Source organism: Mobula birostris, chromosome 9, assembly GCF_030028105.1.
Source record: "Mobula birostris isolate sMobBir1 chromosome 9, sMobBir1.hap1, whole genome shotgun sequence".
Taxonomy (NCBI): domain Eukaryota; kingdom Metazoa; phylum Chordata; class Chondrichthyes; order Myliobatiformes; family Myliobatidae; genus Mobula; species Mobula birostris.
The window spans coordinates 154,313,559-154,325,996 of NC_092378.1; the positions used below are offsets into that span (position 1 = coordinate 154,313,559).

General features: G+C 46.2%; 1 protein-coding gene across 1 annotated transcript in view; it reads right to left on the minus strand.

The window, feature by feature from the left end:
- The window catches only part of coro7 (coronin 7), a 177,214-nt gene that overhangs the window by 30,288 nt on the left and 134,488 nt on the right, over nucleotides 1–12,438 (minus strand). Inside the window, exons 16-20 of the mRNA XM_072267324.1 lie at nucleotides 9,045–9,153; nucleotides 7,990–8,076; nucleotides 5,380–5,522; nucleotides 1,913–2,017; nucleotides 1,703–1,788 (exon numbers count right to left, since the gene is read on the minus strand). Of these exons, the coding sequence (XP_072123425.1) occupies nucleotides 1,703–1,788; nucleotides 1,913–2,017; nucleotides 5,380–5,522; nucleotides 7,990–8,076; nucleotides 9,045–9,153 (530 nt within the window). The remainder of the gene's footprint in view (nucleotides 1–1,702; nucleotides 1,789–1,912; nucleotides 2,018–5,379; nucleotides 5,523–7,989; nucleotides 8,077–9,044; nucleotides 9,154–12,438) is intronic.

Genomic DNA, 12,438 nt, shown 5'->3' on the forward strand with positions numbered 1-12,438 from the left:
ATACACCTCCATCCCCACCAAGAAGCCCTCAAAGCTCTCTGTTTCTTTCTGGACACCAGACCCAACCAGTTCCCCTCTACCACCACGCTCCTCCGTCTAGCGGAGCTTGTCCTCACTCTAAATAATTTCTCCTTTGGCTCCTCCCACTTCCTTCAAACAAAAGGGGTAGCTATAGGCACTCGCATGGCCCCAGCTACGCTTGCCTGTTTGTTGTCTGTCGGCTATGTGGAACAGCCTAAGTTCCAAGCCTACACTGATGACTGTCCCACACTTCTCCTACGCTACATCGACGACTGCATTGGTACTGATTTCTGCACCCATGCTGAACTCGTCAATTTCATCCACTTTGCCTCCAACTTCCCCCCTGTCCCCAAATTCACCAGGTTCATTTCCAACACCTCCTTTCCCTTTCTCGATCTCACTGTCTCTATCTCTGGAGACAGCTTATCTTCCAATGTCCATTATAAACCAACGAACTCTCACAGTTACCTGGACTATAGATCGTCCCACCCTACTACTTGAAGAAATGCCATCCCCTTCTCTCAATTCCTCCGTGTCTGCCGCTTCTGCTCTCAGGATGAGGCTTTTCATCCTAGAACGAAGGAGGTGTCCACCTTTTTCAAAGAAAGTAGCTTCCCTTCCTTCACCATCAACGCTGCCCTCAACCACACCTCTTCCATTTCACACACGTCTGCGCTTACTCCATCCCCCTGCCACCCTACCAGGGAGACGGTTCCTCGTCCTCGCCTACCACCCCACCAGCCTCCACATCCAGCACATAATTCCCCGAAATTTCCACTGCCTCCAAATGGATCCCACCACCAAATACATCTTCCAACCCCCAACTTGCTTTCCGCAGGATCGCTCCCTACGCGACTCCCTTGTCCATTCGTCCCTCCCCACTGATCTCCCTGCTGGCACTTAACCTTGCAAGTGGAAAAAGTGCTACATCCGCCCCATCACTACCTCCCTCATTACCATTCAGGGCCCCAAACTGTCCTTCCAGGTGAGGCTACACTTCACCTGTGAGTCTGCTGGGGTCATATACTGTGTCTGGTGCTCCCGGTATGGCCTTCTATATATCAGTGAGAGCCGATGTAGACTGTGAGACCACTTCGCTGAACATTTACACTCCATCCGCCAGAACAAGTGGGATCTCCCAGTCGCAACCTATTTTAATTCCACTTTTCCATTCCGATATGTCCATCTACAGCCTCCTCTACTGTCGTGATGAGGCCACACTTAGGTTGGAGGAACAACACCTTATATTCCATTTGGGTAGCCTCCAACCTGATGGCATGAACACTGATTTCTCAAACTTCCAGTACTGCCTTCCCCCCCCTCACCATTTCCCATCCCCTTGTCCCTCTCTCATGTTACCTCCTTGTCCTCCCATCGCCACCCCCTGGTGCTCTTTCTCCCCCCGCATTTTCTCTTTCTTCCATGGCCTCTGTCTCTTTCACCAATTAACTTCCTAACTCTTTGCTTCATCTCTCCCCCTCCAAGTTTCACCCATTGCCTGGCATTTCTTTCTCACCTCCCCCTATCTTTCAAATCTACTCTTCAGCTTTTTTTCACCAGTCCTGCCGAAGGGTTTCATCCCAAAACGTCGACTGTACTTTTTTCCATAGTTGAGACATGCAAGGTTTTGCTTTCCTCCCAGACAATGTTTGATGTTGTCCAACCCTGACTTCACGCTTACCTGTTGAAGCCAGATACCAGCAGGTAACGCCCATGGCTCACCCACAAGATCCGTGCCCCTCGACTGCCCGCAGGACCTGGTCCTTTCTGCAAAACCCAAAGAGGAATGTTATCAGCACTGGTTCAGGCATTGGCCGGCTCCTCCAGCATGGGGGATGCTGAGAAGATGGCTGAAGCAGAGCCCACCAGGCTGCACAAGTACGGCCCTTACCTGGATTGGGTCGGCCGACCGCCGAGGCTGGTACACTCGAACTTGACCATCTTTACTGACTGTTGCCAGACGCTGTCCATCTGGGCTCCATGCCAGGCTGAAGATCTGGTAAAGAATAAATAAAGGTAAAAACAGAGATAAGATTCAAGTTGCTTAATGTCTTTTCATGTACACAAGTGTAAAGGAGAACAAAATAATTGTTACTCCAAATCCAATGCATTACAAAAAAACATGATAAAATGAAGAACACATTAATTAAAAATACATAAGCTGACTTAAATACATAAATTGATTGTATGTCCATAAAGTGACGTTAGGAACAGAAACGTCTGTACATAAGGTGATTGACGGGAAATGATAAAGTATTGGTAGTTGGGGATGTGGAGGGGTGGGTTAGTGGGTGGAGGTGTTGATCAGCCTCACTGCTTGGGGGAAGTCACTGTTCTTGAGTCTGGCCATCCTGGTGTGGATGCTACATAGCCTCCTCCCTGACAGGAGTGGGACAAACAGTCCAGCAGCAGGGTGGGTGGGATCCTTCATGATATTAGTGGCCCTTTTCCAGCACCATTCTGTATGTCTTTGATGGCTGGTAGGCTAGGGTGGTAATGCATTGGCCAGTCCTGACCATCATTTGCCCAGAGCCTTCCTGTCCGCCGCAGTGCAGTTTCCGTACCATGTTGTGACACAGCATGCTAGGATACTCTCTACTGTGCATCCGGAGAAAGCAAGGGAGGAGAGTACACACCAGCACATGAACGAGAGGATGGTGAAATAGCAAGAGAAAGCAAGCAAACGGATGTGGGAGAGGAAGAGGTGAGTGTGTGAGAGAATGGAGAGGAGGAAGAATCAAGCCTGGAGCTCATCTGGAATTTGGGCTAGTGCGGGGGTCAATAACAAAATTGGAGGCTGAAGCCTGATGGCTGAACTGGAGGCCGGTCCTGCAGTTGGAGGTCTGTTCCTGTGTATTGGTGGGAGGGAGGGCCAGACCTTGTTTTGCTGATGTTGTTTTGTTGCTTCTTGTGTTCTGTGAAGATGGTGGGGAGGCTATGTTGGTACTGGAATGTATGGCAACGCTTGTGGGCTGCTCCCAACATAGGTGCAATTCTGGTCACCTACCTACAGGAAGGTTATCAAAAAGATTGAAAGGGTCCAGAGACAATGTACAAGGACGTTGTCAGGATTTGAGAACGTGAGTAATAGGGACAGATGGAATAAATTAGGACTTTATTACCAGGAATGCAGAAGAATGAGGGGAGATTCCATTGAGGTCTACAAAATTATAAACGGGTCATAGGCAGGGTAAATGCAAGCAGGCTTTTTCCACTGAAGTTGGATGAAACTACCACCAGAGGTCATAGGTTAAATATTAAATATTTAAGGGGAATCTGAGGGGGAAATTTTTCACTCAGAAGGTGGTGAGAATGTAGAATGAGCTGCGAGCGGAAGTGGTGGGTGTGAGCTCAATTTCAACATTTAAGAGGAATTTGTGGAAGTACAGGGATGGGAGGAGTATCGAGGGCTGTGGTCCAGGCGCAGGTCGGTGGGATTAGGCACAATAACAGTTCAGCATGGACCAGATGGGACAAAGGGTCTGTTCTGTCCTGTAGTTCTCTGGGACTGTTAATGCAAATGATGCATTTCATTGAAGGAGGAGGATCAGATTTCCCAAAATGCAGCCCAGGGATCAAACAGTAGGCGTTCCTTATGGTAGAATAGCAGTGGCGAATGTCTTGGGACCCCTGGCGCTGTAGGTGATAACGCTGCATAGGAGAATATCAGAGGTAAGTTTCTTACAGAGGGTAGTTCTGTCAGGGGTGGTGGTAGAGGCAGATAATTTTGGGGCATTTAATAGACTCTTAGACAAGCACATGGACGGAAGGCTATGTGAGAGGGAAGGGTTTGATTGATAATAGAGTAGGGTAAAAGGGCCTGTACTGTACTGTAATGTTCCATGTTCCATTAAGTGAAATGGTACAAGAAAAATAAGTAGCAAGCACAGGAGAATGTCGGTTCGAAACATTGATTAGTGACAGCAACGAGGGCTGATAAACTCCACTGCACTAGGCCATATCACTCTTGTCTTTACACAGCTAAAGCAAACAGGGGGTGTCTATAGTCATGCCCACAGTCTTACATTCATCGAGTAAACCTCCAATAATCTGCATATCCTTATGGTCTGGCTCAGTCTTTGACTGCAATGTGAACCAGGAGTGGAGAGCGTGATCTGGAACTGGGTTTGGGGTCTGGCATACTGAGTCAAAGTCAGATGCACAAGTACGTGTGTGTACATGTGCAGTGAAAAACTTGTAGCAGCACTGCAGGCGCAGAGCATCAGACAAGCAGCATTCACAAGAAAAACAAAAACTAAAAATTATCCACAGTTTCTACAAGAAAGAACACAATCAGAACAAAATAAAGTCTGTCTTACTGCAGTTTACATAGTGTTGCTAAACGGGGTGATGAGGGTTTTGCCAATTGGCTCAGGAACCGAATGGTTGAAGGGAAGTAACAGAAACACTTTTGATGGGTCAGGTAACAGCCTGGTCAGGTATATGGGTCAGGTATATAGGGAGGGTAACAGCCAGGTCAGGTATATGGGTCAGGTAACAGCTGGGTCAGGTATATGGGGAGGGTAACAGCCTGGTCAGGTATATGGGGAGGGTAACAGCCAAGTCAGGTATATGGGGAGGGTAACAGCCAGGTCAGGTACATGGGTCAGGTAACAGCCTGGTCAGGTGTATGGGTAGGTAACAGCCAGGTTAGGTACATGGGTCAGGTAACAGCCTGGTCAGGTATTTTGGGAGGGTAACAGCCTGGGTCAGATAGCAGAGTGCTTGTACACTGCCTGCTCTCTTTGAACTCGTCGGATTCAACGGAAAATTTATTATACTGCTGCCTATCATATGTAGAAGTGTGTCATGAGCCCTGTGGCCTGTGTACCTGTATTTACTTGTTGTGTTATCTAGAGTCATTGAGCCCTTATGCTCTCCATTTAATCCTGTCAAGTTTATTTTGACTGGCACGGGATTTCTGCGTACTGTGATTATTTAACGTGGACTCTCGATTAGCGCTTATCATGGGGTCTTTACAGTTTGAGAATGATCTGTCTTGTAGTGTTGCTTGGTGAAGCCACTGATGTCCTGTTGGAATTCCGATGAATAAACTCTTGTTTCTGTTTCTACATGGAAGCCTGTTGTTCCTCCACAGCTAGTTTCAGTTCTCTGTCAGCACACACCATGGCAGAAGTGTAAACACAAGAGATTCTGCAAATCTACAGCAACAAACACAAAATGCTGGAGGAACTCAACAAGTCAGACAGCATCTAAGGAAAGCAATAAACAGCTGATGTTTCGGGCTGAGACCATGTACAAGTATTTGTATCTTAACAGGAGTAACATCCAGCACAATCTCCTGGCCAAATGCTACTGAAGTCAACAGGGTTCGGGCTGATCAGAGGTTTACTGTACCTGGTCTGTGTGTCCCCTCAGTACAACCTCTTCTTTCCCTGAGCTGAGGTTCCAGATTTTCACAGTCATGTCGTATGAAGATGAAGCCAAGATATTGGATGCCAGTGGGTGAAATCTGATGGAGTAGATTTTCTCAGTGTGACCTGCAAGGAAAATAAACAGTCTACATCTGGCTTTGTAACACTGAGCTCTCAAAGCACTCTCCTAAACTGTAGCAATGTGACTGGGGAAAAGCTGCAGAGGACTGTGAACTCAGCCAGTTCCATCAGGAGCACAACCATCATCAAAGACATCTTCAACAGCAGTGCCTCAAGAAGACGTCATTCATCATTAAGGACCCTCATCACCCAGGACATGTCCTCTTCTCATTCCTACCATCAGGGAAGAGGTACATAAGCCTGAAGACCTACGTTCAATGTTTAGGAACAGCTTCTTCCCCTCCACCTCTGGATTCCTGAATGGACAATGAACACTACCTCACTGATTTGCTCTCTTAATGCAGTATCCCTCAACCATCAGGCTCTTGAACAAAAGAGAATAACTGCATTAATTCTACTCCTGGTGTTCTCACTTTGAGGACTCTTTATCTTGTGATTTCATGCTCTCGTTGTTTATTGCTATTTATTTATATCTGCATTTGCACAGTTTGTTATTCATTGATCCTGTTTACAGTTACTGTTCTATAGATTTGCTGAATACGCCTGCAGGAAAAAGAATCCCAGGGTTGTATGCTGTGACCTGTATGTACTCTGATAATAAATTTTACTTTGAACTTAGAACTTACTTATTTTTCTACATTTCTTATTGTTACTTAAGGTAATTTTTAATGTATTGCACTGTACTGCTGCTGCAAAACAACACATTTCACAACATATTTGTTTTTATTTATTTACAGTGCAGAATGGGCCCTTCTGACCTTTCGAGCTGCACTGCCCAGCAGCTCCCATTTTAACCCTAACCTAATCACGGGACAATTTACCTACCAAGCAGTACGTCTTTGGACTGTGAGAGGAAACCCGAGAACCCAGGGAAAACCCATGCGGTTATGGGGAGAACATCAAAACTCCTTACATACTGTGTAATGAAGCCAGTTGCTGATACAGTATTGTAGAGTGTTGTGCTAACCGCTATACTACCATGCTGACCCAAGAGAGTCTTGGATAATACTAAGGATCCTCCCACTTGCTCCCATTTCCCTCTCCCTGAAGCACAGTTGATAACTGCCTCTTCAGGCCATAACCAGGTCTTTGAATTCCTGGCCCTTTATCTGACAACACATTGCTCAGCCTCACTCCCCACCAATCTCACAGGCACCAGCTCAGAGGAGACCAGGTGATGGAAAAATGGAGGACTATGTTGGAGGAATGAGTTAAACTAATGAGGTCTCAGCAGGCACAACCTGATGAGCTGAAGGGCCTGTACTGTGCTGTACTATTCTCTGTTCTATCAAGTCTCCCTTTCATCCATTGCTAATATTAAAACAATTTTTCTATTCTATACAAGGACTGAGTGATCACTGTTCTCCTGTAAATGGAATTCAGGATGGGACTAATCCAAAATAGATCAGTTTATTTAAGTCGAGCAGCATGAATGGAAAGAGAAATAGAGTTAATGTTTCAGTCTGAAGACTTCCTCGTGCTTATCTATCCCTCTCTCACCCTCTTTGCCAGTTACTCTGCTGTTGCCAATTCTGAGAGTCTCTGGGCTAAAATTTGAAAGGTTTCTCTATCCACAGTGGAGAGAGCTAAGTGCTTCTAACATTTGCTGTTTTTAATTTAAACTTCCAGTATTTCTTTGTTTCCGAAGAGTATTCAACATCCTGTAACTAATGTCATTTTGTCGATCAGTCCTTCACTGCTCAGACTCCCCACTGAAAAGCAAAAAGAAAAGCTGATGCTAGAAATATTGGGACGGCACGATAGCGTAATGCTATTACAGCGCCAGCAATTCCTGCTGCTGCAGCTGTCAGTAAGGAGTTTGTACGTTCTCCCCGTCACCACGTGGATCTTCTCCAGTTCCCTCCCACATTCCAAAGACGCACAGGTTAGCAGGTTAATTGGTGACGTGGTATAACTGGGCAGCGTGGACACGTTGGCCTGGAAAGGCCTGTCACCGTGCTGTTTCTCTAAATAAAAAATTCAATTATAATTACAGTGGAAAATACTAGAAACACCCTGCAGTCTGGGAGTGCCAGTAGCAAAGCAGAGAAAATGTTTCACATCATCTGAAAGGTTAACTCTATGTCTATCTCCACAGTGTTTATAGCAGCTTCTGTTTTTATTTCTAACTTTCCTTCAACATCTTGTAAATTGGTCTGCAATTCCCAACCTACAATTACAACGGCTCTGTGGCTTCCAGGAAACAGTGGGGAAATTTCCACACACATCATGCCATTAGTTTTCATTACCTTTAACAGTCAGACAGTCAAGATGACTGAATTGTTGTCTCACTCAGACCATTTTACATTTTTGCCCAAACCTTTCTTAGACATCCAACACTAATGGTCTTTACCTTCCCCTCTTTAGGCTCAACATCGCAAAATCTGTTCCCTGCATTTAGTAAAACAAACTCAGGGAGACGGTTGATGCCTGTCGTTCAGTGCTCACTCACCATGGAGGATTGTTTCAGGGTTGGAGAGGACTTCTGTCAGCCCTCCCATTGGAACACTCCAGATTCGGATCTTTGCATCTTCACCAGCTGCAACCAAACAGTCAAACATTCCAAGATGTCAGGTACATTCATAAGACACAGGAACAGAATAAGGCCACTCAGCCCATTGAGTCTGCTCTGCCATTCCATCATGGCTGATTTATTATCCCCTCTCAATCCTATTCTCCTGAAACTTTTGAAGCTTTTGCTCATCAAGAATATCAACATCTGCTTTAAAAATACCCCAATGACTTATCCTCCACAGCTACACACATAAAAATTGCTGGTGAACGCAGCAGGCCAGGCAGCATCTCTAGGAAGAGGTGCAGTCCACATTTCAGGCCGAGACCCTTCGTCAGGACTAACTGAAGGAAGCCTCCACAGCTGTCTATGGCAATGAATTCCACAGGCTCACCAGAATTCCCTCCTCTCCTCTGTTCAAAAGGGACATCCCTCTATCCTAAGGCTGTGCTCTCCTGTCCCAGACTCCCCAACTATAGGAAACATCCTCTCCATATCCACTTTATCCAGGCCTTTCAATATTTGGTAGGTTTTAATGAGATTTCCCCACCCCTCCCCACACCCCATTCTTCTAAACTCCAGTAAGGACAGGCCCAGAGCCATCAAATGCTCCACATATGTTAACCCTTCCATTCCTGGGAGCATTCTTGTGAACCTCCTCTGGACTAACACATCCTTTCTCAGACGATCATGGGTTTGACCTCTAGGCCTCAACTCCTGGACTTGCACAAACCTCTGACCTCTGACCCTGGAAATCTGGGCCCTGTGACTCCTTTGGATCTCTACCTTTGGTCTTTTATATTCTGCACCCATTGCAATAAAGACTGCCAATTCACCAGCATTCCTCATTACCCGTTATGCCTGGGAGCTAACTTTGTGTCACTTGTACCAGCGTTTCATATCCTGTTTCACTGCCACATTTTACAATACTGCCTCCTCAATAAAAGTCCTCCCAGAATGCGGAGGCTCTCCCTGACTTGGAAGTGTGTCCGTACCGACTGCGAGACGGTGACAATCAAAGGGATCCCAGCACAGGTCTGCAACAGCTGCACCGTTCTGGATGGTGGGTAGAGTCGAGTCCGGTAACCGGCCAGGCTTGGACAACTGCAGGAGACAAGGAGATCTGAACATTATCATGTCGTGATCAGAACTGCGGCCAGTCCTGGATGGGTGGTCTAACCAACATTCAACACGGAGGAGCACACACTAAATGCTTGAGGAACTCAACAGGTCCGGCAGCATCTATGAAAAGCAATAAACAGTCAATGTTTCAGGCTGAGACATTTCTTCATGAAGGGTCTTGGCCTGAAATGTCGACTGTTTATCCCTCTCCATAGATGCTGCCTGACCTGCTAAGTTCCAAAAGCATTTTGTGTGTGTTGCCCTGGATTTCCAGTGTCTGCAGAATCTCTGGTGTTTAATATTCAACATGAGTTATGCATCACTTCCCTGCTTTTCAATTCTGTCCCTGTAGAATTAAATTATTGCACTTGCTTTCATTTTGTCTTTTTGCTCTTGCACAACCTGTGGCACAAAATGTAGTGATTGGTGTATCTGTACTTTGAGATTGCTTTGCCCTCTACACTCACACCTTCTGCTTAATGTGACCTATTCTTCCCACTGAAGTAGACAACCTCATATTTATCTTAACCTCTCCGCAGTCTACTAGTAGCTTGGCTGCAGTCTACCATCATTGCAGGACTTGTATGTTTTCAGGATAAAAAAGTGGTCAAGAAAAATCATAGCAGACACTACTCACCTAGCAAACGGCCTTTTCCAAAAGCTCCCTTCTGGAAATTGCTATAGGGCTATTAAAACAAAATCTTTATGCCATGTAAAACGTTTCTTCCCTCAGTTGGTTAAACTGATCAACCATTCTAGTTAGTCCCCACCCCCTTCCGTCAACTCCCCCATCACTGCACTGAAACCACGTTTTATTACCACATTTACATGCTGGTACTGATGTACATTTTATTCCATTTCCATACTTCAATCTCTAATTCAACCTTTATTTTTATTTAATACTTTATAATTGTGGAATGTTGTTTTATTGGTGCATGTCGTGCCCACACACCACAGCAAATTCCTAATCCATGTCAATGTATACGGTGAATAAAATTGTTTCTTGATCCTTCATCTGGGCTGTCCGCCCGCTCGACACATGTATTAATATTCGTTCGCAATTGACTGCAGCTCTCCTCAGTACTGACTGCTCCCCCACAAAGTTCTAAATCTCTGGATTGTGAATGGGAATGCTCCCGTGGAACACCACCACCCACCCTCTTTCAGCGTCAACAGATACTCTCTACTCCCAGGTCCTGCTTCCTCAGGGAACAGGGGAAATTTGTCATCAAAGTACATATATATATATATTTTTTTTTTTCAAATTTTATTTAGAGATACAGCACAATAACAAATCACAAGTTGGAGAGCTTTACCGCAAAGATACAAACCCCTCGGCCCATCTAGAATAATCACATAATAAGTGATAGAGCAGACTTGATGGGCTGAATGGCCTAATTCTGCTCCTATGTCTGATGGTCTTCCAGATCCATGGAATTTCTACGATCTGAGTGTGACCAGGTTATTTCATTACATCTGGAATTTCTATTTTAAAAATGCTCATCTTAGATTATCGCTCACAGTGAAATGTGCTGTTTGTATTAACAACCAACACACCCAAGGATGTGCTGGGCGCAGCCCCAAGTGTTGTCACAGATTCCGGCGCCAACACAGCATGCCAGGCCGTCTGTAGAAAACAATGAGACAAATAGAGATTTATTAAATCTGCTATGGTCCTGCCATTACCTGGGCTATTGACTGGCCATCTCTTCACAGCCCTACTCCATTCCAATCTTTTTTTTAATTCATTTCCATAAAATTGTTGACTATTGCGTTGTATATTCTTTGCTCATTTTCTGGTTCCTAACTGTTTTTTGTTTCTCCTGCAAGTCCGTCACTCACTCTCCTTTCACACACGACCTGTTGTCGGTGTTCATATGATGTGTTTCTCGATGGTGGGCAGAGGACATTCATCTGATACATCATGGATAGTAAGTAGCAAACAAAGGAAATCTCTGCGCTGAACTACCACACACTCCAGACACAGGGACAGAGCAAACCTCTGCACTGAACTACCCCACACTCCAGGCACAGGGACAGAGCAAACCTCTGCACTGAACTACCCCACACTCCAGGCACAGGGACAGAGCAAATCTCTGCAGTGAATTACCCCACACTCCAGAGACAGGAACTGAGCAAATCTCTGCAGTGAACTACCCAACACTCCAAGCACAGGGACAGAGCGAATCTCTGCAGTGAACAACCCCACACTCCAGGCACAGGGACAGAGCAAATCGCTATACTGAACTACCCCAGACTCCAGGCACAGGGACAGAGCAAACCTCTGCACTGAACTACCCCACACTCCAGGCACAGGGACAGAGCAAACCTCTGCACTGAACTACCCCACACTCCAGGCACAGGGACAGAGCAAATCTCTGCAGTTAACTACCCCACACTCCAGGCACAGGGACAGAGCAAATCGCTATACTGAACTACCCCATACTCCAAGCACAGGGACTGAGCAAATCTCTGTAGTGAACTACCCCACACTCCAGGCACAGGGACAGAGCAAATCTCTGCAATGAACTACCCCACACTCCAGGCACAGGGACTGAGCAAATCTCTATACTGAAGTACCCCACACTCCAGGCACAGGGACAGAGCAAATCTCTGCAGTGAACTACCCCACACTCCAGGCACAGGGACAGAGCAGATCTCTGCAGTGAACTACCCCAACTCCATGCACAGGGACAGAGCAAATCTCTATACTGAACTACCCCACACTCCAGGCACAGGGACAGAGCAAATCTCTATACTGAACTACCCCATACTCCAGGCACAGGGACTGAGCAAATCTCTGTAGTGAACTACCCCACACTCCAGGCACAGGGACAGAGCAAATCTCTGCAATGAACTACCCCACACTCCAGGCACAGGGACTGAGCAAATCTCTATACTGAAGTACCCCACACTCCAGGCACAGGGACAGAGCAAATCTCTGCAGTGAACTACCCCACACTCCAGGCACAGGGACAGAGCAGAGCTCTGCAGTGAACTACCCCAACTCCATGCACAGGGACAGAGCAAATCTCTATACTGAACTACCCCACACTCCAGGCACAGGGACAGAGCAAATCTCTATACTGAACTACCCCACACTCCAGGCACAGGGACTGAGCAAATCTCTGCAGTGAACTAGCCCACACTCCAGGCAAAGGGACTTAGCAAATCTCTATACTGAACTACCCCAGACTCCAGGCACAGGGACAGAGCAAATCTCTGCACTGAACTACCCCACACTCCAGGCACAGGGACAGAGCAAAT